At 43.2% G+C, this 25,230-nt stretch overlaps 1 protein-coding gene across 20 annotated transcripts in view; it reads right to left on the bottom strand.

Annotated features, from left to right (window-relative positions):
* The window catches only part of RBFOX1 (RNA binding fox-1 homolog 1), a gene marked incomplete at both ends in the record, with an annotated part of 1,044,696 nt that overhangs the window by 126,059 nt on the left and 893,407 nt on the right, over nucleotides 1-25,230 (bottom strand). For 19 of the 20 annotated variants that reach the window (XM_079761233.1, XM_079761220.1, XM_079761226.1 and 16 more), the window contains one exon: nucleotides 3,955-4,098. In XM_079761233.1, the coding sequence (XP_079617359.1) occupies nucleotides 3,955-4,098 (144 nt within the window). The remainder of the gene's footprint in view (nucleotides 1-3,954; nucleotides 4,099-25,230) is intronic. The other variant, XM_079761224.1, reaches the window with a different exon arrangement.

The raw sequence follows: 25,230 nt of genomic DNA, 5'->3' as shown, positions 1-25,230 counted from the left end.
GACAGTTGTGTACTATATTTATAGTATCAACAGTTTAATTGGGAAGTTGGTACTAATGATGTAAACACAGCTGGCACATTTTCAGTTTAAACAGACACGACTCATTCGCAGACATAACTAGCGTTTGTTTGCTCAACACCAATGTTGGGTGGCGTTCAACAACGTCTCAGAATCCACACAAGGTGTCTGGATGGCTGCATCCAGAAGGAAATCCAGGCGTTTACAGGCATGCACGTGGGCAAATCTGTCGCAGGCATTTGTAGACATTCTCAGATCAAATAATATTTCTCTGAAAAACTGTACAAGATGGTCAATGGATACAGCATGAAACATGAAAGTAAAGGTTAGTTCAAAGAATGTGCAGAGAGGCTAAGGAAAGGCATCCTCTGAGTTTTCTTGGGGTCAGCTTCATGCTTAGAATGCAGACCTAAGAGGCACCATGCCATGTCCAAGAAATCAGCTTCACTACTTATAATATCACAGTGGGTGGAATTCCTGTTAACACTGGAAGTGCAGCCATCTCTCTCGCTCTATGTTATTACTGCAGAGCTGATCACGAAAGCTTCTCTTGCATGCTCTGAAAGTCAGGGGATCTGCTTTTTGCTGACCATAGAGAGAGACTTCCGTAGATCGCGTGCATGCCCAAGTGAGTCTGTCTTTTGATAACAAAAGCAAGGCTGTGACATCAAGGGTCCTGTGCAAATTTGAAACCTGAACTCACTGAGCAGCTGTTTCTGAAAGTAATTCTACAATGGAATGAGTTGTATCCATGATCTGGATAGATTATAACCACTTCTCTCTTCCCAAACCCAGAAATGCTTAACATTTGAATATTAGGTTAAATTAAGTTTCATATTCAGGAGCAAGATATTATAATTAATCTGTGGAAATCCATACATCCCTTTAATGGGATCGTCAAGAACCCAATGTAAAGGAAGTACAGGCTCATGAATGATGTCTGAAATGAGGACAGAGCTCAAGAAGAATGGAGCCAGGCCAGGACCAACATTCCTTCCAGTGAAACATTCAGAAGCGAAGTCTTGATCACATATTCAAGCCATTCACTCACACCCCTTTTGGTGCTTTAAAAAGACTTATACTTTGGATAATGTGGCCACATAGCAGCTAGGCCCAGGAACGCTCCATCTTAAATAGAACAGGAAATCTATAATGAGCTAGAAGAGTTCATGACAAACATGGAAACCCATGCCTCCAAAAGAGGAGCAAGTCAGAATATGAAGTGCATGTGGAAGAAAAGATAACCAGAATGGCAATAAGGAGGCACTGGAGCCACAAATTAAAAAATAATTTAAAAAATGCGAGGCACTGTGGTAACCATTAAGCCCACAGAGGTTGCAAACTTCAGGACTGAATGAGGAAGTTGTTATGAACATTGCCAGGTCTTCGGCAGTTTGAGAAAGGAAGCTGCTTTTTTGTCTTGTTGTGAGTTTTGTCTTTGTTTTGAATTTGAAACTCCCCTGGCCACGTTGAGGAAAAGAGACAAAGGAGAAAAGCTCAGGGGCCTTGTGAGAGTTTTTCCCCATCATCGCAGGTACTGTAGCTCCTGCCAAAGTGAAGGACAAAGGCAGAATATTCCACCAAAAGGAGAGAAGGTATCTCATGTCCATGTGACCTGGCAACTACCAAACAGGGGTTAAAATTGGGAAGCCAATCAGAATGTTTACAGATGCCTTCCGAGGGGATTCATGCCACTAAATGTATCAGATAACCAGAATAGGTTTGCCAACACCAGTATTTGGCTAGGAAAGATAGGCGTTTTTGTTGTTGTTGCTTTTTTTTAGTGTTAAAATTCCATCTCTTCAGAATGATGGTTATAAAACAGAGAGGCCTCAGATTTACAGCAGAGTCCCAGAATCCACATGTATCCAATAATTTTTTATGGATGAACCCCATCACAAAAATCCTGCCTACTTTTCTAAATGGACACAGATGCTGTTTGTGATAAACAAAATACATTTTAATATCACTGAATGTACGCTGTGTTTTCTTAATGCATAAATAGTAAGTGTATCTATCATCTTGTCAGATTGACATCTTGCTAGTTGCTTGACAATTTTGACTTTTACAAAAAGTGGCTATGAAACCAGTCGATTTCCATCAAGGTTTGACAACGGGTAGTACAATGGATCTTTTGCCTTGTAAGTTAATAAATGAATACACCAAGACTTTGCTCCGTGCCACCTGCCCTACTACCCATGTAAGAGTAAGAGGTTCATATATTCACACACACGGGATCCCTTCTTCGGGAGTTCTAGCTGTGGGTATTGTGAATGCCTCTTTAACATAGCAGTGTCGCTCTCCAGGAACTTTCACGATAACCCAGAAGACCAGGGAGTGAAGAGCACCCTTGGGGGTGGGAACTAGGGTGCAATGCAATGAGCGACCTCATGAGGGACACTGGATGGGCATCCAGAGGACCGAGTTCAAAGCCAACATCCCAGTGACACCTGATGAGCAAAGATGGGCCGGTGCGCAAGATGGCTTCCTCACCTGCTGTGGCAAAAGGAATCTGATGCCGCTGGCTTCCCGTCACTCAGACCTGGCCTGGCTGCTTTACACACTTAACCTCCACTTTCACTTTGAATGCTCTGCACTTTTCAAAGTCATCTTTGACCCGAAAGTGCCCGAGGGTATCTCTGCTCTGCAACAGTTAGAGAGGGCTCAACTCAAGGTTATTACCAAATGAGAGAGATGAAAGTGCAGGAGCTGACCTTTTCCTCTGAAATGTCAGGTTTCAAGTCTGGGTGTCTTCAATGTTAGGATGCCCGGTCCGCGTGTGTGTCAGATGCGCACTTGATAAACATCGTGCATGTTCAAGGAATAAAAGGTGCACGCGAACCCCACAGTCGCAGGGCCATGAGCCAGAGCTCCCTTCTCGCGTGGGCAATGAAAGCTACTTCGCCCAGAACTAGGCATTCAAGTTGGGCTATTTCTTATTCCTTTTGTCATATCCGTGTGCATCCAAAAACCCCTAGAAGAAGAATCTCCAGGCAGACAACCTTTGCTCTCAGTCAAACGTTAAGAATGTCGTTCTGTTCACTGAATCCAACGCTGGGATGTCACGGATAAATAGACTGACTACGTTTGCAAACATGAATAGTATCCAAGCCCACGGTAGCTTTGCCCTTTGGCGAAACTGAGCCCAAGGACATGCCAAGCTCATCCATTCCCAAGGTGGACAGGGCAGATATTGTGCAGAAATACTGTCTGGGTCATGATGCCCCATGAGGAAGCAGCCCTATCATTTCTTTTCTCTGGGTGGGTGTGACTTCTATCTCTGCATTTCGCCATGGGGGGGGGGGGGAGGGAGGGAGAGGCACGCTGTCATTGGCGCATACATCACCACAATAGGAACCTCTGAACCCTCACCACGGGTTCCAGGAGGGTGCACACTGCAGGGTGTAAGTCAGGCTGAGAAGTCTCTAGCTTTTGTTCTGTTTTTTGTTTTGTTTTTCTTTTAACAAAGCTTTAGAACTAATTCTTCTCTACAACCGCATCAGCCCTCTAAATGCACAGTGCCTGGGAAAGGGTAAGGTGTGCTTGAATGCGTCATGGCAATCTGGCAACTGCCTTCCAGAGAAGAACCAAGATGAAACATGATGTTTCTTTTTGCCATGACATGGGGTCCGGGCCCCTCAATTTGGGATCACCAATGGGCTTGTTTCAGCAGTGTATTATCTGAGAGTTAATTTTCCATTTGATATTTCAGTTACTAATTAGAAAGTGACCATTTGGCAAAATGGAAACATGGTGGACACAGGCAAAGAAATTTATACTAAAATCATAGAAAGAGCCTAACCATACACCCACAAAATAGGACCTCAAATCCTCCCTTTTAAACGTCTCACCTCGTATTATAAATAGCAAGAACTTACATGGAGGGCAGGGCTCTGGCCCAGAGCAGGCCCCGCAGGGGAGAAAGGCAGTACTTACGCCAAACATTTGTCGGAGGTCCGGGTCGCGGAAGCGGAAGGGGATGTTGGAGACGTGCAGGCGCTTGGGCTGGGACTTGTTTTCTGTATTTTCAGAAGGTTGTGTCTGGGGCTGGCCATCCGTCGGCGCTGCGTCATCTGTCTGCTAAAAGAATGAGAGCAAAGCAAAGAGGCTCTGAGTGGACCCCAATGCTCTTTCCCAGAATGCTTTTGCACCCCCTACCTGGCAGGAAAATGCCAGAGCAAAGGAATAAAGGCAGGAAGGAACTGCTGAGTGGTTTTCATTCGTGCAACAAAACTTTATTGAACTCTGAGTGCCAATCATGGACCTGGAGGTGGGGTTTGACAGTGAGCAAAGCAAAATCCCCTGTCCTCACGGAGCATATTTCTCAGGGAGGGGTTGGGGAGGAGACTGCCGCATTAATAAATATGGGCCAGAGCTGGTTTGGCTCAGTGGATAGAGTATTGGACCAAGGACTGAAGAGTCAAGAGTTCATTTCCATCAGGGGTACGTACCTCAGTTGCAGGCTGGATCCTTGGCCCTGGTCCAGGCGTGTGTGGGAGGCAACCAATCGATGTGGCTTTTTCACATCAATGTTTCTCTCTCTGTGTCTCTCCCCCTCCTTTCCACTCTCTCTAAAAATCAATGGGAAAATATCCTTGGGTGAGGATTAACAACAAAAATAAATAAATAAAAATAAATAAATATGGAGCTGACAAAAGGAGAAAAGCACTCAAGAAGAAAATATAGCAACGGAATGGGCTAGCTGGTGCTGGGGGCTGGGTGGGGAATTCTAACAGGCAGTCAGAGAAAAATGTCATCAGGAAGGGGGTAGGACTCACAAAGGTAGGGGAAGGTGGATCCCTTACTCAAGGCTGTTCAAATCTTAGGACACACCCTACATAATTGTTGAGGTTGTGCAGATAAAATATTAGTATATACACTAAAACATTTGAAAAGGCCGTTTTGGTATTCTGCAGTCCAAATAGCTATCTGATTGACTTGTTATTTTATTTTATGGTTTGAACTTTTAAAAAAAATATATTTTATTGATTTTTTTTACAGAGAGGAAGGGAGAGAGATAGAGAGTTAGAAACATCGATGAGAGAGAAACATCAATCAGCTGCCTCCTGCACACCCCTTACTGGGGATGTGCCCGCAACCAAGGTACATGCCCTTGACCGGAATGGAACCTGGTACTCTTCAGTCTGCAGGCCGACGCTCTATCCACTGAGCCAAACCGGTCAGGGCTGAACTTTGGTTTCTTTTTTTAAAATATATTTTTATTGATTTCAGAGAGGAAGGGAGAGGGAAAGAGAGATAGAAACATCAATGATGAGAGTGAACCATTGATTGGCTGCCTCCTGCATGCCCCCTACTGGGGATCGAGCCTGCAACCCCGAGCATGTGCCCTTGACCGGAATCGAACCTGGGACCCCTCAGTCCACAGGCCGATGCTCCATCCACTAAGCCAAACCGGCCAGGGCTGAACTTTGATTTCTTGATTGTGTAGGCTAGTGCTGTTCATTATAGGTTATCCCATATAACGATTTAAATGTAAACAAATTAAATACAATATAAAATTCAGCTCTTCATTCACACTAGCCACATTTCAAGTGCTCAGTCACCACATGTGGCTAGTGGCTTCCATATCGGGCAAGCAGATACAGAACTTTTCCATCACTGCAGAACTTTCTGTTGCAGTAAGTTGGTGTGGACAATGTCACATTATTAGCATAACTCATCTGCCTTCCATTTCATCCCTCCCAAATGAAATCCTGGATCACATGCTAATATAATGACACCTTTATATAAGCAGGAACTAGGAGAAAAGTCTCAGTAACATTTGGTATCATTGTAGCCATGCCCATATTCTGAATCCTACAGTTTCAACATTTCAGTGATGTTCCATTTTTAGATACTTCCCCTGCAATTAGCACATACTGCCTGCAGGTGGCAGAAGATGCCATCCACGTCAGATACCTGCTTCTCTGAGGCCAAAAAGGAAAAACCTATATGGAAACTCATCAAATTTGGAGCAAAGAATCGTCCTCACCTACTTATACACAATTTAGCGGCATATAATTGAGAAAAAAAAACTATCAATGCAGGCAGCCAGCTGTAAAATAATAAAGACAATTTTACAAAGTGAAATAGATATATGCCAAAATAACGTGAGCATAATTAGTGGCTTTCTTGTCAGCTCTTGTATTAACTGGCATATTTCATTTATTATTTCATTATTCTCCATCCTATACATCCTGAGTTGCAGTTTGAAGTCAAGACCGCCCAGTGACTGGCACACTACTTCGCAAGCTGGTTTCATATCCAAAGCCCCCTACCAGATGACTTTTTCCACTCCCAAGTGCAATGTTATGATGGCAACAACAATTTTGCGTATGCTTTTGGAGTAAGAAGGAGGATGGTGACAGTTTTCTAGTGGAAAATGAACAGTAATAACACCGCATACCTTAAATGGCTCTGTGAAGAATGAACACAATAACCTATGCCTGCTTGGCAGAGTTCTTGGCTCATGGTGTACAGTCAATAAATAAAATGTAATGCATTTTTTAGAATGGTGATTTTTTTAAATGTCCAATGAGAGATGTAAAGAGACCCTCTCAGGAAATAAGGAAGAAAGGTCCTCATTTGCTTATGAAACACCTCTTTACTGAGCAACTACTATACACTAGACATGGAAGTTGGTCTTAAAATGCAGTTCCCATTTTAGAACTAGATAAAGAGTTAGAAAGAGTCAGCTGTAATATCATTGTTAAATGCTGGGATGAGAGTGAATCCCAGAAGGCTGAGTAAACTTAAATCAGGGGCACACAGCACTGTTGGAGGTTCCGCAAGGCTGGCCAGATCTGCAGGTTGAATCTGAAGTGGGGGCTGTCTAAGAGAAGAGGTGACGAGCGCTGGCACTGTGACAGCAGGTGGCAAAGCTTATGCAAAGACGCAGAGATTCAGGAAGTGCGGTACATGTGGACCTCACTGTCCCTGGCCAGAGGGGCGAGTATGAAGGAGGCACAGGAGAGCACACTGCCGAGGCAGGTAGGGGCTGGATCACGGATGACCCTGTGAGCGAGAGTATACACTTCCCCCTACAAGCTATGAGAGGCCACAAAAGGATCATAGCAGGGTGACATGACCAGCACATGAGCCGCGGTAGACACATGACAAATGCCTGTGTAATGGCTGGCTGACTCACTGAGTAAAGGGGTGAATGAAAGATGGGTGTAGGAATAAACAAAGAACGAAAGAGTGAACGATCCACCTCGCCACCTTCAAGTCATCATGCAAGAAAAATATTGATACCCAAACAAAAACAGGAACTGTGTTTTCTCCTCTGGTAGTGAGATTTGGTTACATGTCCATGAGGTGCACATGTCCTTGAATCATGGGATTGTCACTTTTTGGAGGGGTCAAGGGTCTTAGTACTGTTCAGTTTGCAAAGGTGGCAGCTGAGACTGAAACCTCCTGTCCACTTTTTCCCTCCTGTTAGAAGTTGCTGTTCAAATGCCAATTGCAACGAGCTCCTTCCCCTAGCCTCCTACCAAGAAGGAAACTTAGATTTGGATTTGTGTATAACCGCTGGATATTGCAGCTTAATAAACCTAATTAGGAATTACAGAGATTATGATTAAACATATTAAATGATTAATGGCATTACGCTGCTCATGTGAAAATTAAAATTAATCATCTTTAGTCAAACAGGACTTTGGAGAAATCTTTGTGTTGTTTCCTTTGATAAAAACATACAACGCTCAATTAATCATTTTGTAGCGTGCGCATATATACAAATGCCCAAGCATTGTTATGTAGGAATACCTGCGTGTTAATAGTAATTTTAAAAGATAACATGTAAAAAAATAAAAGACATTGTGGGTGAATGGACTTGAAAGGATGTTGGAATCCAGAGGTTGAGAAAGAAAAACAGGAAAAAAAAATGTTTTTCAGACTGAGCATGTCTGGTTATACAGTGCGCTTAAACACAAAGGACTAGACTGCAGTGAGGACCAAATGCAATAGGAAGGTAACAGCCACTACACAGCCTCACATTTCGGAGTTGGACCTGCGGGAGTGAGCCCTACAGACTCTCATATTGAAAATATTGGGTGTGAGCTTTCTCTGTCCCTTTTCCTGAGAACTTTCAGGGAAAACATACTCACACCCCTCTGTTAGTCTCCTAAAAAATGACCACACACTTGCTGGCTTAAAGCAACAGACACTTATTCTCTCAAGTTGTGGGGCCGGAAGTCTACAAAGAAGTTGCTGTAGGGCCACGCCCCTCCAGGGGCTCCAGGAGGGAATGCTTCCTCGCCTCTCCGGACTTCTGGTGTCTCCTGACTGCATCTCTCCAACCAACGTCTGTCTTCAAGGTCATATGGCATTCTTCCCTCCATGCGTCTGAGACGTGACTCTCCCTCTGCCTTTTTCTTCTTATAAGGACAGTGGTCACTAGATTTAGTGCTCCCTCTAAGTCCAGAATGATCTCGTCTCCAGATCCTTAATCACATCTACAAAGACTCTTTTTCCAAATAAGGTCACATTCACAGGTTTATGAAGGCCAGGACACAGACATATATTTTGAAAGCCACTATTAAACCAGGACGTGGACGTCTTTTTTAAAGCCACCATTAAACCGGCTAGCCCCCTATAAACAAGCCCCCAGTGGATGTACAGTGAGTCGCTGTTATCAAGGAGTGAGTGTACTTCAAACCACATCAGGCAGCACGAGGCTGTCCAAGGGGTTGGCCTCAAACCAGGTCCAAGAAAGGAGAGGAGAATGTCTGTTCCTGCCAGCGCTGCCCCAGGCGCCCATCTGTCACACTGGCCACTTTAATGAGTTCCCAAAGTGGACAGGAGGCCTGAGTCTTCCCTTCACCAGGCCAGGCTCGCAATGCAGACTGCCTCTCCACACCTGGATGCAAGGACGCTGGGCTGAGAAGCCCCCCTCCTCCCCCCCCCCACAGGCCTCCCAAACCATCAACACCCTCTAAGGACCAGGGCGTGTCTGTAGGTTCCCTGAGCCCAGCACCACACATCCCACAGATGGGTTAAGCCATCACAGCTTCCCTATGAAGCTTGTTGAATCTTTGGCAAAGAGACAGAGTGAACTTTCTAAGGATAAAAATAACATACTGTGAAAAAGCTAAGAAACTTGTTCAGGGGATCAATGGTGTAGAATGCGTATTTCTGAAAGGCAGGGACGCCCTGGTTTCCAGGTGCCTTCCCCAAGGCTGCTGCATGTCAGGGCTCAGTGAAAATTCATTGCTGAAGGAAGAACTCTTGATTGACCTGTGTCTGACTTTTAGAAGTTAATTTTGGCTCTCGAGTGGGACCCAGCTGAATTGGAAATGCTCCTCTAAGCAGGTTTGGGAGATGAGAAGGTCAGAGGCCAGTCTCTGCTCAGACATCCCCCACTGGAGGTCGCCTCTGGCCCCGTGACCTGAGGCAGCTGCATCAGCACCTCTGCTGGCTCTCCTAGCTCACCGATTTTCCCCACCTTCCTACCTTCACGGCATATGCTTCTGCGAATCTGTACAGTGTCTGTCTTCCCACCAGAAAGTGAACTCCAGGAGAGTGGGCGTGTCCACTGTTTTTCTCCCCGCATCCCACCCCCTAGAGCAGAGTGTCTCAGGGACGGAACTGGTGGCACCGTGGGCTGTCGGATTCTTTGATGGGGGCTGTCCTGTGCCCTGGAGGATTTCAGAAACATCTGGCCTCCATCCACATTGCCGATGCTACACTCCTGAGCTGGGACAACTAAAAATATCTTCTGAGGTTCAAATGTCCCTTGTGGGGGAGGGAGGAACCGGAAAAAATTGCACCAATGGAATCTGCTGAGCTAGAGTACATGGTAAGTTCTCATGTAAATATCTGAGGTGTAAATAAACAGGTTTGGTTTTGCTCAGATTGAGCTACAGGACTGCTGACTTCATGTCTCCGGGCCTTCTCGCATATGCATAAAGTAAAGTTTCATCTGTCTGGGACCATTGGAGTGGGGTAATGGCATCAGAGGCTTTGGGACTGTGAAGTCCTACCCATAAACAGAGGCATTATCATTCTTTTTTAAAATATATTGTTACTGATTTCAGACAGGAAGGGAGAGGGAGAGAGAGATAGAAACATCATTGATGACAGAGAATCATTGATCAGCTGCCTCCTGCACACCCCACACTGGGGATCAGGCCCACAATGGGGCATGTACCCTGACCGGGAATCGAAGAATCGAACCGTGACCTCCTGGTTCATAGGTCGACGTGCAACCACTGAGCCACACTGGCAGGCGATCATTATTATTTTTTAAGAGTATCAATAACCACCAGCTTGTGCTCTTTATTCTTGAGGTGATGGATGCGGAGGACTTGAGATGCGGCCTGCGCATCGCGCAGGGAAGGTTGCAGGAACCTACATGGATGGGAAGTCCATTAGCCTCCAGAGGTGGGTTTCCTGGCAGAACTTGGCAGAGTTTCCCGAGTAAGCTCGTCAGGACAGCAAAGCCAGCTTGGGCTCTGGCCCAGTTCAAAGGCCCCCATTAGGAGGCGGGATGTGTGTCACAGAATTTTTCCTAATAAACAAACTCCCCAGACATCGGCGTAGGTTATAAATGTTAAGAAAACACCACTGGCGCTTTAATCTCCTGCAGATCACTTAGTGCTTCTGCAAAGACCTTAATAAAGAACCGTGGGGCTCCCTCTGCTATAATCGTTCCTAATTCAATGAATAGCTCTGAGCATCCCCAGGCTAATCCTGGTGAAATTGGATTTTGATATCGACCAATCCAGGGATGACTGTTGGAGAGAACAGGCATAGTTGTGTAGAAGTATGCGCCTTTCAGGCCTGGCCCCGCCCCACAGTGTCCTCTCACTCAGCCTGTGTAGACATGCTGAGTTCACCTGCGTGCCACCTCCTGGCTTTGGCCCACCAGGTATCCGGAGTGGAAGCATTTCTGAGTTACACTCCAGTTCCGTCACTTGCTAGCCCAGCTCCTTAAACCCTTCTGAGCTCCAGGTTCTTCAGCTGCAAGCAAGGATAAAAGATTTCCATCACAGAGCTGTGTGTGGTTCAGGTTCTGTCGGTGATCGTCACAAGGATGGAGGACTAACACATGGTCAAGTTGTCAGCACAAATTAGAATTCAGAGAGAAATTAGAGATGTGGAAGCACCGTGTTGAGTGTGGGGGTGGATGGGCAATGATTAGAAATAAGACAAGAATTGTGTCAAATTATGTTTGGTGATGAAAAGCAAATTATGCTGCCCTGAAATACACCTCTGTAAGGATTATTTTGAACTGATTATTTTTGAGAAACAGCAGACACAGAAGCTCTGAAAGCAGAGTGAGGGACATTTACATGTATCAGGGGAATCTGTATTTGGAAGGGTGTCTCCTGGGCCAGAAGAGAGCATGACCCTAAGTCACTAGAACTTTCTATCAGTGGAGAAGGCCTGACTTAAGTCTGCATAACAGCCTTACCCTTGTTTAAGGCGCTTTCCCCATAACCTCCCATAGGTGCCCGCCCTTCAACATCTTTTGTCTATAGTTGGAGATTGTGTTTAAGGTGGTAGTTTGGGCCATTTCGAGGATTGCTCAGTTTTCCTGGGTAACTCCCATGTATGGAGGAGGTATGCATCTTAATAAACTTCTGTTACTTGTGGGGGTGGGATCTCATGTAAGAACCTAAAAAGGTAGAGAGAAAATTATTTTTTCTCCCCTACATGATGAAAATTAAAAATGCATGTAGTCACAACACAGCACTGGATACAGTTCAAGGATAGTTGGTCAACACTTGAGAGCAATCCTAGCCAATAAAATAAAAAGGGAGCCACATCTGCAATTTAAAATTTTCTAGAAGCCATAGAGGGGGGATAAATGGTGATGGGCAGAGACTGGACTTGGGGTGGTGAACACACAATTCAGTGTACAGATGATGTGCTGTAGAATTGTGTAACTGAAACATGTATAATTTTGTTAACTAGTGTCACTTTTATAAATTCAATAAAAAGGAAAAATTAAAGATATAAAAAAATAAAAAGTTCTAGAACCCATGTTTTAAAATAGTAAAAAGAAACTCTGTGGAGTTAATTTTAAGAATATATTTACTTGAATCAATTTATCAAAAATATTATTTCAATATGTAATCAATATAAACAATAATTTACATCCTTTTTTATTTATTTTTTTGGTACCAAGTCCTCAAAATCTTGCGTATAACTTGCACTTTGGCTCATCATCTCCATATGGACATTAAATTTTCATTGGAAATATTTGACCTGTATTTAGGCTTTGAAAAATTGACAATAAAATTTTCAAGATTTTTCACAACATACTTAAGACCTTAAAAGGTGTCTCATAACTGAATTAAGTATCAGTGTTTAAATTTAAATTAAAGTGGAATCAAATCAAATATTCACACCAGCCATATGTCAAGGGCTCAAAAGATGCAAGTGGCTGGCAGAATAATGGCCCTTAGCAATGTTAATGCCCTAATCTGCAGAACCTGGGAATGCGTTATTCTCCAGAACAAAGGGGATTCAGGTGGCAGGTGGCATTAAGTGGTTAATCAGCTGCCCTTGAAGTAGGGAGCTGATCCTGCATTACCTAGTGGGCCAGCGGAGTCACAGGGTCTTGGCAAGTGGAAGAGGGAGGGAGACTGCAGCCAGGGTGGGAGAGATGTGACATGAGAAGGACTCAACCCACCCTTGCTGGCTTCCAAGTTGGAGGAAGCAGAGGAGCTTGAAGCAAAAAAAAAAAACATGAGGACGGCCTCTGGGAGCAATAAACACAAAGGAAGGGGTCCTGTGCAGAGGCTACAGCAGTAAATGTAAGCCTGAAAACCCTTGGACTCGGCCTGGGGAGGCTCATGCCAGACCTCTGCCATCCAGAACTGTCAGGCACCACACTTGCGTTGTGTGAGTCACTAAGATGTGGCAATTCGTTGTGACAGCGACAGGAAGTGAACACACGGCCTCATGCCCTCATTAGAAAGCATAGGTACAGAGCAACGTTTTCATCAGTTCGGAAAGTTCTGATGGACGTTGTCGCTTTGCAGCGGTGGTGTCTTGGGGGGATGGGTGTGGAGAATGGGTTTAAAAGGGAAGAAAGTAAAGAAAAAGGAAGAAAGGAAAGGTCTTCCCTTGGCCAATGGTGATAGGGTGCTTCAAAATGAGGAATATGATTATTTGGGAGTCAACTCTACGTTAAAAGTAAGTAAGTAATGATGATGATGATGATGATGACGATGATGAAATGAGTATGGGATATAACTTCCTTGCATGGTATTGTGAGAATGAAAACATACAGCATGGGGCCAGGCCTGCCATGTGGTTGGTTCTACCAGTGGCAGCTGCAACTTGTTGCTATGGTTATTCTTGTTATTATTGTCATTGGTGGTATTTCTCTTTAGCCTGTAGATAAATTTCTGAACCTACTTCTGTGCTCATGGACACCCTGACGATTTTATGAAAGCTGTGCACAACTCCCTGGGGGGAAATGCACATACGCCTGAATTTTGCATAGGATTTCAGGAAGTTTGCAAACTCCCTGGAGGATGCATAGGCATGGACCCCTGGATAAGCGCACTGCTGTGGAAGGCATTTGCCCCTCCCCTACTCTGCATTGAAACATTTGATACTGAATACTACCACCTACTGACAGTTTATCAACCCAGTGTGGAACCGCCTAAGGGGTCTGGGGTAGGGGATTGAAAATAAAATTGTGCTGAGGTCTTTCTGTGACCCAGGCATCTTGCTGGGTATTTTTCATACCTTATCCCACTGAATTACCTTAACAATTTGGAAAGCTGAAGCTCAGAGAGGTTAGGTGACCCATCCAAAGTCACACAGCAAAAAAGATGGCAGAGCCAGGATTGAACCTAGGATATGTAACTCCATGTCTTGGACTCTTTAGGGTCAAGATGAAAAATCTCTGGGAGATCCAAACAGCCCAGCTCTAGGAGGCAAGTGCAAAGCTCTCTTACAGAGGAATAAGATTCACTGACATTCTAACTACCTGTGCTCTAGGTCTGGGCTGAGCCAGAATAAGCTCTGTGAATAGGGCCCTATTACAATCAACCAACGAAAAATTAACCAAACCAGGCTGCTTCAGATGCCTCCTTTGAGCTCCTAGAGTCCTGTAGTCACCTCCGTTGAACGCTTATTAACCAGAGATTTTTAAAAATTATCACTTTACTTATCTGCCTGTCCTATTAGAATATGACCATCCCAAAGACACACTATACTGAGTGCATTTTCTTTTTTAAAATATATTTTTACTGATTTCAGAGAGGAAGGGAGAGGGAGAGAGAGACAGAAACATCAATGATGAGAGAGAATCATTGATTAGCTGCCTCCTGCACGCCCCACACTGGGATGGAGCCCACAACCTGGGCATGTGCCCTGATTAGGAATCAAACTGCGCCCTCCTGGTTCATAGGTCAACGCTCAATCACGGAGCCACACCGGCCGGGCCTGAATGCATTTTCGAAGTCTTTTATGGAGATACATAGTAGAGACTCAGCAACTCTTTACCCCAGCATTCCAGGAAACCTCTCTGGGTCCAGCTTTTTTGCCCACGAGCATCCTCAATGCTGCCATCCAGGTATCAACACCCAACATCCAGGGAGCGATGCTAACGTAGCACCGTTTCCCCCGTCAGCCCACTGAATATTCAGCATCTTCCCTCTCCCACAGGCTTCATTCTCTCCATGCACAAAGCCCGTACTAGTGATAAATAAAAAGTGTACTTTTGAAGTGCCAGCTGCTTCTCCCTCTTCCACCGATTTTCTCCGCAAGAAAAGCTGTGAGTGTCTTTGAGGCATTATTTGATTAAGCTGACAATACGATGTGAGCGATGGTTGAGTACCCACTGCGATGAACTTTGGACCAAATTGATTTGTGTAACGAACACTTGCTCCGTCTCTTCTTGCAGCCTGAATGGCGGTCTTGATTTAGCCCGTAATGCCGGGCGCCAAGTGAATTTGCGGGGCCCACAGTCCCTCTCTCTCAATCTGCAGAGAATAGCAGGAGCGAAGCATGGACCGGCATAATTCAATACATTGTACTATAAGCTCAGAAAATAATATCACAGAGCTCTGCAATATACCTATTTGATTTGATTTGTAAACCTGATAAAAAAGCAATCGAGAAAAGTTCAGGGGGAAAAATATATATGTTCTAAGCAAAAAATGTAACTATATTGAATGTGTACAAAGAACCAAAGAAAGGGGTGGGGGGGAGGTGGAGCAAATCATGCATACTAAATCAACTTCATCCCCTGCATTAGACAATATTGCACACTCTCCATTTAAAACGGAGCAAGATTGTGCAAAGTTATTTTCCATGAAAAATAATAATAACGGGAAGCCCGGGGAATGTGAATTAAAACCCACGTCTCGGTTTGCCCGCGATCCTACTACAAAACGGGGCTCATGCAGATGCACTCAGCTTCCTGCTTTTTCATTTTAGCTCAGTAGGCAAACACATAAGTTAATCACACAGCTTTGGATGTAGTTAATGCCTCCTTCCTCGCTCCAAGGGGCTGATTCTGCAGCCAGGTGACACAGATTTAAGAAAACATCCCATTTCCCTCCACTCGAATGAATTCAATGCCCTGCTGCAGTGACGAAGATTCCTCAGACAGGAATAAGGCTGAGGGGCAGAGAAGCCCTGATAAATCCCTTGGTTATACTTTTTACTCTTTAAATATATAGGATGAGCATGCAAGGGGCCACGTGTTTAACACATCAGTAAAGGAGATGAACTGCTAAGGTGTCTGTATTAGTCTGCTCTGGCTGCTATAACAACATATCATAGACTGGCTGGCTTAAACCAGAGCCATTTATTTCTCACTGTTCTGCAGGCTGGGAAGTGCAAGATCAAGGTGTCTGCATATTCGGTTCCTGGTGAGAGCTCACTTTCTGCCTTGCTACCTTCTCACTGTGTTCTCACATGTGGAGGGAGAATGGGTTCTCTTCATTCTTCTTCTGACAGGGTTGCTAATCCCATCGTGAAATCCTGCCCTCATTACCTTATCTAACCCTAATTACTCCCCAAACTCCGCACCTCTAAACACCATCACTTTGAGGTTAGGGCTTCACCACATGAATCTAGGGGATGGTGACACAAGGATTCGGTCCATGGCAGTGTCACTGAAGCAGATTTGCAAACACCTGGAACTAAGAGAGGTGCTTTGTCCTGGAGAGGGACAGGGGTTTCACTGGGCTGGAAGCCGCATGCTCTCTATGCAATCATTCAAAATATATGTATTGAGCATCTACTATCTATCAGTCCCTGCGGATATAGCAGGCGGGTATGGGGATTGGTGTTCGATGATCAGAGAGCAAATTATAAGATTCTATAAAATGCTCTCTCATTATTTCACATTCAAAGATTTAGTTTTTAGTTCCAGGAATAAGGAGTTGGAAATCACTACTAGTAATAACAGTAAACATTTACAGATTCTAGAACCAAACTATGTGGGTTGGGATTTCGGCTCTACCACTTTCTAGCTGTGTGACCTGGAGGAAGTTACTTAACCTCTCTGGGCCTCAGCCCCTTCATCTAAGAAAAAAGGAATACTATTATTAGCACCTACCCCAAATAAGTCACTACAGGTAAGTGCCCTTCCTGCCCCATAATTATGATAATGGTCAATATCTAGAGCACCTGGTCGCCACTTAATACACATTAATTGAACAATTAGCTCTCTGTTAAGCCCTTTGCAGGTATGATATTTTATTGCATCACCTGTGACTCAGAGACATATTCTATTATTTGTCCCCATTTTATGATAAAAGAACTGAGGTTCATAGGGGCTACCATTAAGAGCTTTTTCAGGATGCTCAGTCAGAAGATGGCAGGCAGTGTGGCGGAATGGTTGGGAGTGTGGCTTTGCAGTTTCCTGAGTCTAATTCCTTCATGACATCTAAAGAAGATGCAACAGTTTCTGGCCACCCTTGCGGGCACCCCACTCTTATGGGCACCCCACTCTTGCTACTCAGCAGTGATTCTCTTGCAGCTATCTCCACACCCCACATTAGCCCCTGGTTTTCTTTAACCTCCGAGCCCAGATCAAGACCCACTTACTCATCAATTTAAAAATAAAGAAAATGTTAATATTTTATTGTGATTCCTCAACTCCATCTAGCTCAAAGATTTTCCCACCTAACCTATCACGCGAGATTTAACTTAACCAAATGGAAAAATCTACACATTATGCTAATTTTCCAGGCCTGAGAAAACTGCTGAGAGCATAATTTGGTTGCAGAAAATTGGTGATGAATTTAAGCTGGAACTGATCTCAGCGTGGTTCATTTTAAAGCTTCCAAAGTCGGTAAGATTCCATCTCTCTTCCTTGTGCTACAGCCCTGCATCCTGACGGGCCTGCAGTGGGTGTGGGCACCTCCTGCCTCTTTACCAGCACCATGCCAGCCCTCTCAGTGTCTGTGGGAAGAAGCCCATGGGTGGGACCGTCTTCCTTTGTCCCTTCTGGGTCTTGTTCTCTTGGGGCTGAGGGTTGGGAGAAGGGACAAGGGACCGAGGAGGCAGAGGATGTCCAATGACTCCAGAGTCTTCCTGGTGGTGGGAAGCAAGTGTCTCTGCTTTCTCTCTCTCATTGTGCCGGAGCTTTTCTGCCCCGGTGGCTTCTGTGGGTGTGGCGGAGCCTGAGGTGTCCACATGCTGGGGACCTGGAATAGTCCCATCATCTTCCACCACTGCCCAGCGTCCCAAGTCTTTGAGGGTGGTCCTCAGTGCTCTGGGCTCTCCTCTTAGACAGGGGTTCCTCCTTCAGCATCAGGCTTCCTGGACATCCTTAGAACTCCTGTCCTGTCCTCTCAGCTTCACGTTTTTTCAAGAGTCAGGTCAACCCTAGCAAGCGGATGGCAGGGACCCTAACACATGCTCCATGTTAGCTCTTTCTCATCCTGCTGTTTCGGATTCTGCCAGCAAGCCCCCACCTTTATAAATCTCAGATAAGGAGCAGGCACGAGTCTCTATATTAATGACATCCCCATACCCAAGTTCTTTGGTGACATCATTAAGATGAGCCCTCTCATTCACTAGCTCAGCAAGCATCCAGCCCAAATGAGATGGCAGCCCTTTCTTGCTGGACCCCACTCTCCTCTCCTGAAGAGACTCTCTTGCAGCTTTCTGCACACCCCACCTTAGCCCCCTGGTTTTCTTTAATTCCCCATCCCACCCAGAAGTCAAGGCCCAATTTAAACATCAATTCAAAAAGAAAAAAAAAGTTAATATTTTGTAGTGAATCCTCAAATCCGCCTAGCTCAAAGATCTTTTTCCCCTAACGTATTATGCAAGACTTAATTTAACCAAATGGCAAATCTACACATTATGCTAATTTCCTGGGCCTAAGAAAACTGCTGAGAGCATAATTCGGTTGCAGAAAATTGGTGATGAATTTAAGATGGAACTGATCTCAGCGAAAATCCCTGGATTTTCCTTACTAATTATTGCTTTCTTTATATAAATGCTTGGAACAAAGAGACAAGTACTCTGAGGGTTTTGTTCTAGGACTACTGAGGTTTTTCCAGTATCCGCGGAGACATGTGAAGATATCATTCTTTGTGAGCACTAATATGTCTATTCACAGACATTTGACAAAGAATCCCGTTCTCATAATGTACACAATTTCTGTAAACTGCTGACATGATTCAGATTATTTCTGAGTTCCAAATCCTATTCATCAGTAGGCTCATTTCTCCTGCACTGGTGGGTGGGGAGGGGTGGAAATATATGCCAGGAAATGAAAACACTAATAAATATACTGTGGAAATAGAAATGCCTGCATCTCCTTTCTAGTTTGCACCTCACCTAGATAGACAGCCAACTTTTTCTTGAAGAGCCATATAGTAAATAGTTTGAGTTTGGGGGCTGTAATGCCTACATTGTTCCTAAAAGCAGCCATAGGTGACACATAAATAAAATGATGAGCATGGCTGCTCCAATAAAGCCTTATTTACAAAAACAGACAGTGGGCTAGATTTGGCCTGTGGGCCATAGTTGACCATATTTGTTCTTAGAGGAACGCATACTCTGGTTCTATACTGTCCTATTTGTTCCTATTGAAATTCCTGCTTGTATAAAGAATATTTGTTGGATGTGAGGGATGAAGGATGAATAAGACATCCTCAGAGAGTCCTTGGGCTCTCCCAGTCATGTAGGGGAGGAAATTAATGAACCATACAATCACAAGACAATGGTTGAGTCTTCTGATGGAAGGACCTTTAGATACATAATTCAACAAGAGAGGACATATGGAAAACTTCTTGAAGAAAGTCTTATTCATCTAGAAACTTGGCAGTGGTATATTAGCAGGGCTCATGGGCAAACCTTCTGATGGTCTAAAGTCCAATTCTTAAAATGGAGACAGAGAAACACCCACTAGTCCTGGCATTATTTCTCATCTAATTATGTCTCGCAGACTCTAATGAGAAGAGGTAAGATTTGAGTGGTAGACAGGATGCTGTGTGACTGTGGGCATGTCACTCCCCTTCTCAGTCTCCATACCTTCATGTGTGAAATAAGAATGACAGTACCAGCCCCTTCTTGAGTCAGAGAGAAGCAAATAGGATTAAACCCCCAAAAGTGCTATGACTGTTCTGAGGTGTTGTGCATCTGTAGTCAACCGTTTCCAGTTTTGGGGTTACTCTACTTAAGAAGTATGTTTGCTCACATAGTAGGTGGTAGCATGGAAACCAATGTGGCAACCAGAAGACTTTTAGTCTGTGGGAGACTTGCATTCAAGTCTAACTTTTGTCACCGTCTCACTAGGTCATGTTTCTGGGATGAAATGTATTGAACCTGAATAAATGAAGGCACTGAATGTATTGACCTTGCAGGTACCTTGTCTAAAAATTCAAGGCTCTGAGACTCAGGAAGGGTGAGTGCAGTGGGTGGGGTGAAGGACCCTATCTTGAGAGTGGGGGTAGTGTGTAGTCACCCTTAGCAAAATGCAGGTTTTATGGTCAGAAAGGTAGACAGGTTTGCCTGTGGTTGGAGGTGTAGAGAGATCTGCATGTACTAAATCAGATCACCTCTAAGTCACCTGGAGAAGCCTCTTACAATGCAGATTCATGGGCCCTACCCCAAAACTAACCATTCAGAATTGTGGACCCAAGATGAATCATGAATCATTTCAAATAATCCTGATGTGTGACTCTGACGTACACTAACATCTTCAAAGCCAGTGTTTTATACCTCAGGGCGGCAATAGTGCGAGTTTATATTTCTGGACTGAGAAAACATTTCGGACTGATCTCTAATACCCAGTTATCTGACCTTGGACATGCTACTTCACTTCTCTACACCTTGCCTTCCATTAAAATGGGAATTTGTGAATTCATTCATTCAAAGAATATTGACTGACTACTTTCCATGTGACTGGATAAGAACCAAAACACAAGAGGAAGATATTATAATGGCAGCAATACTACTTTAAAGCAGGAATGTATGCACAGTGCTTACCAATGACTGAGGCATTTTGTAAGCACGGAGTAAACACTGGTCATGGATGCCCATTAACTGCTTTCCCTATGCACCTTCCAAAAGCAAAGCCATTGTGTAGAGGACAAATCCCAAGCCTGAGGTTAGACCTCTTGTGTATCAGGGTTTGCACACAGCCATTGGATGACCCTTGATTTGAAGGGCATGCCTTCTCCCTGAATTAAACCTCTACCTAGCCCTGGCTGGTGCGGCTCAGGAGAGCATTGTCCCAATATCTCAAGGTTGTGGGTTCAACCCTAGGTCAGGGTACGTACAAGAATCAACCAATGAATGTGTAAATAAGTACAACAACAAATTGATTTTTCTCTCTTCTCTCTCTCTCTCTCTCTCTCTCTCTCTCTCTCTCTCTCTCTCTCTCTCTTCTCTCTCTCTCTCTCTCTCAAAATGGTAAGTAAAAAAAAATAAAGAAAAGGAAAAAAAGAACTTAAAAGAAGAAAAGAGATGTTTATATTTTTAAGGTGGGTGGGGTTTGGAGGGAAGAGGGGGTGGAGGCAGGTGATGTTTCAAATGGTTTCTCTACTGAATCAAGCAAGACCTCAGATGTGCCCGAGTTTTGCTATGAGGTTATATATATGGAGAGAGAGAGAGATGTATAATATATACATCATAATACAATCACAAGGTTGAATTCCAAGGCAGATGGAACATTCCGATGGGGAGGCTCACCGCTGACTGATTATTTGATGCTTTCGATCTTTTATATTGAATTTGAGATTACAAGCCTACTTTTCCATTCAGCCCTGCCCTGCAGCTTCCCCAGCATTTGTTATCTTTGCCTGAACCTTTCAGGAAAGGCCTCTGAACCGTCCTCCTATGCTGGCTGCGAGGGAAATGGGATTACTGCCTTCTTCTTTAACACAGAGCAAAGCATACTTCATTGAAGGGCAAAATAAAATAAAATCTTGGACTATTTTTATTCAGCTTATGAAAAAACTCTTTTAAGATGAGTAACAGTGGAGTTTATTTAGCATAACTGCCATGAGCATTGACTAGGAATATGAATGCCATCTACATTTTTCAGATGCCTATCACATTTTATGTTACTTTCATGCACTTTCTTTGAATGTGCTCTCCAAAAGGCTTATGGCACTGGCTCCGTAATTTCACTGTTGCCCTGAGATCACTGGGAACTCTCTAGAAATGCACATTCCAGGGTCCCAGGGTTTACAGTGCTGATTTGGGCAGTGTGGGGTGGCTCCAGGGTGCTGCAGCCTGCTCAGAACTATCCAGGAGAGCCCACCGCTGATGTCAGGGATATTGTGAGCCTGTTACTAGACACAACATTTAATAAAAGTAAATGGCATAAACCCGCAAATATTCGGGTTTTGAATGCTTAATCATATATATATATATATATATATATAGTGGAAAATAATATGTTCCTTAAAAAACTGGTTATTTAGAAGGTGGCATTTGAGCCAAATATATATATATATATATATATATGGATTAAGCATTCAAAATTCACCATTTCCTAATTATTTTAATACATTTTACTTTTATCTGTATGCTCTTGGGGTTTTTCCTGCTTTTGTACCTGACTGGTGAAACTACTGTACAATAATGTGCTACGTTTAAGAAAATGCTGACCAAGATTTAGAAAAGCCAGTCCCTGGAAAAGTCATATTCTGGTTATTTTTCTAGTTGATTAAAAGATTATCCTTTACAATAAGGCAGTGCCAAGTATTGCTGAAGGTCTAGACTCTGAAATCAGAAATATCTGGGTCCTAGACCTGCCCCATGACTTCTGTAAATTAGTTAACCTCCATGAAACCTTTATTACCTCATCTGTAAAATGGGTTTTTATTACTTGCTTTGCAGACTCATAGTAAACAATAAAGTAAGATAATATTATTAAGTGTGTAGCATTGAGCCTGGCTCCTGATAATTGTTCAATAAATGATAGGTGTTTGATGATGAGGTGATGGTGATGATGGTGATGATGAATGTGACGTGCTGTTAACAGAGGCATTTGGGAGAAATCATTTAAAATCATGAAAACAGTTGATGGATATTAAACTAACTTGGTAATCTCCAATGCAGAATGATCTAGGGGGAAATGTACTGTCCATTTCAACTTCTTCATTTAAACAATTTTATCCAAACAACAATAATGAATGCTAATATTATAATGGCAGCAATACTACTTTACATTGATTACATCACTTATTCTCATGTCACTTCCATGAAGTTGGTGCTAGAATTGTACCCATTTTAAAGATGAGAAAACCAAAGCTCAACAGAACTAAAGTGGGCCCTAGAATGAAGGCCTTGAGCTACAAGCCAGTGCTCTCCCACTGATGCCATACAGCCTTCTTGGGAATGAGCCTCTTTATCCACAAGGGATTGTTGAAGCTGAAAACAAAAATAGCCCCAGGAATGGGAAACTGAAAGTACACACTTCATATTAAGTTACTGAAGAAAAACTCACAATACCCCAGAATTATCTATGACTTTTGTGAGAAATAATATGTTCCTTAAAGTTGTGTTGAATGGTAATGCCTCCCCAGAAAAAGATTTGAATTCCATGAACAACTGACTCCATGATTATGCTGTTTCTAATCCTTGAGTACCACAGTTTTAATGAAAGGAGACAAAGTATGTCATTCTGTTCCACAGTCTGATATAAAAGAAACAGGACTGGGTGAGCATCAGGAGATCCAGGGTTGGATCCTGGCTCTGAGTTTTGGATGAGAGCAGTATGACTTTGGGCAAAACTTGAAACTTCTCAGAGCCCCCAAAATGATTGTAATAATGCTTAAATTTTAGGATGTCATGAAGAGTCTACAGAACCACATATTTAGGTGCTTAGCACAATGCCCTGGTTATCAAAGCAACTAGTCAGTATCACTTCCTTCTTTTAGTTCAGGATTTAATATTTAGGTTAAAAAAATATTCATCTATGTGCTAGGTACAATTCTAGGTGATGGAGATGCATAGTGGAGAAACAACACGAAAACACCTCTTCTCAAGGAGCTTAATTGATAGTAGGGGAGACAAATAATAAGCACTAATATCATAAATAAGAACATTGCAGAATATGTTAAAAGTGTGCACACCACAGGACAAAGCACTGAACATGAGAACTGGTGGTACCAGAAAGGGTTTAAAAATTTCAATGAATGGTTATTTAGAAGGTGACATTTGAGCCAAAAATTGACAGAGAGGATTGAACCATGCAGATAGCTCAGGCAAAAATAGTCCAGAAACAGAAACTGCCAGTGCAAAGGTCCTGGGGTTGGAACTGGAGGAAAAGTGAAGCTTGCAGTGAGATCAAAGGGAAAAAATAGGAGATGATTCAGAGATACAATGAGTTAGTAGGTCTTGTAGACTGCTGTAGGAACTTTACCTTTATTTTTAACCTTTTAAATTTTAAAATGATTTTAGATTTATAGCAGTGTTGTAAAGATAATGCATACCCTTCACCAGCTTCTCTTAAAGTTAACATCTTACCTAACCATGTGCAAGTATCCAAATGAAATTAACATTGGTATGTTATTTTTCCCACTTATGTCCTTTTTTCAGTTGTGGGATCTGATCTAGGGTATCAAATGGCATTTATAGGATTTTGGCTTGTACTCTGAGAGAGAAATAGGGGAGCCACGAGAGAGCTCTGAAAGAAAGAGGGAGATGAAATGACTTTCTCATAGGTGCTTTCTTTCTCTACTCAGATCTGAATTAAGAGCAAGAAGAGAGAAAGATTATGTGAACTGTAACTTAATGGGCTCTTATTTAACCTCCCTTCTGCTACCCATTAGAATAGCAAATGTCCTTTATCAGAGTTATACCAAACGAAATGGCCAAAAACAATTATCGGGTATTTAATAAATACGAAATGCTATGTAAATGCTAAATAATAACCATAATAGTCATTTCCTTAGTGTTTGGCTTGATTTTTATTGCTGAAAATGCTAATTGTCCCAACATCTTAGATTTATGGTACTCCTTTCTCCCTAATAACCAAGTATTTTCAACTTGTATTTTCTTAATTGTCTAAACTAATAAGCTTGCCTGGTTAGAACATGGTGATAATGTGGTCAAAATTACAGGTTTGATGTCATGCATTTGGCTTAGAATAAGAAAAGGAAACAAAATAAGAACACTCAGCAGCCACAAAAAATTGTTCCAAATTGGAGGTCTTTTAGTTATAGGTGCCAGTTGCTTCGTTTAAAAAGAGGGGGCCTAAAGGTGCCTGAGTCACTCAACTGAATTCATTGACATTCAAAGCCAGATGCTCACCTTTAGAGTTGCTATGCTGTGAATGTCCCCATATTCCTGATGAGGAAACGGAGAGCTAGTAACATCGGTGTTACTCTAGCTACATGTTAGAATAGCAAATGATCAAGGGGCTGAGCTCAATAATTTGATTTTCTTAGCTCTGATCTTTTCTCTACCACATGCTGTGCAATCATGACTGTGTTGGCTAACCTCTCTGTGCTCAGATTGCAAATCAACAAGATGGACTTTTATATAAGAGCACTTACAATGCAGGATTGCTTTGAGGATAAAATAATGCATAGAAAGCACTTGGTATGGGGCCTGGAAGATAGTAATTGATGGTTAACTATTCCTGGGATGATAAAGATTCCTATGAGGTCATTTTGCTGGCATTTTTGCCTTATCTTAGAATATAGCATATTACATTGAAACTATCTATTAAATGTCCCATTATCCCAAGCTCTGAAAGAGTGGGATCTGGGTCTTCTGTTCTAATCCTCATTGTCTAGCACAGAGCCAAGCATACACTGA

Source organism: Cnephaeus nilssonii, assembly GCF_951640355.1.
Source record: "Cnephaeus nilssonii genome assembly, chromosome: 2".
Classification (NCBI taxonomy): domain Eukaryota; kingdom Metazoa; phylum Chordata; class Mammalia; order Chiroptera; family Vespertilionidae; genus Cnephaeus; species Cnephaeus nilssonii.
This window is presented reverse-complemented; position numbering and strand designations above follow the sequence as displayed.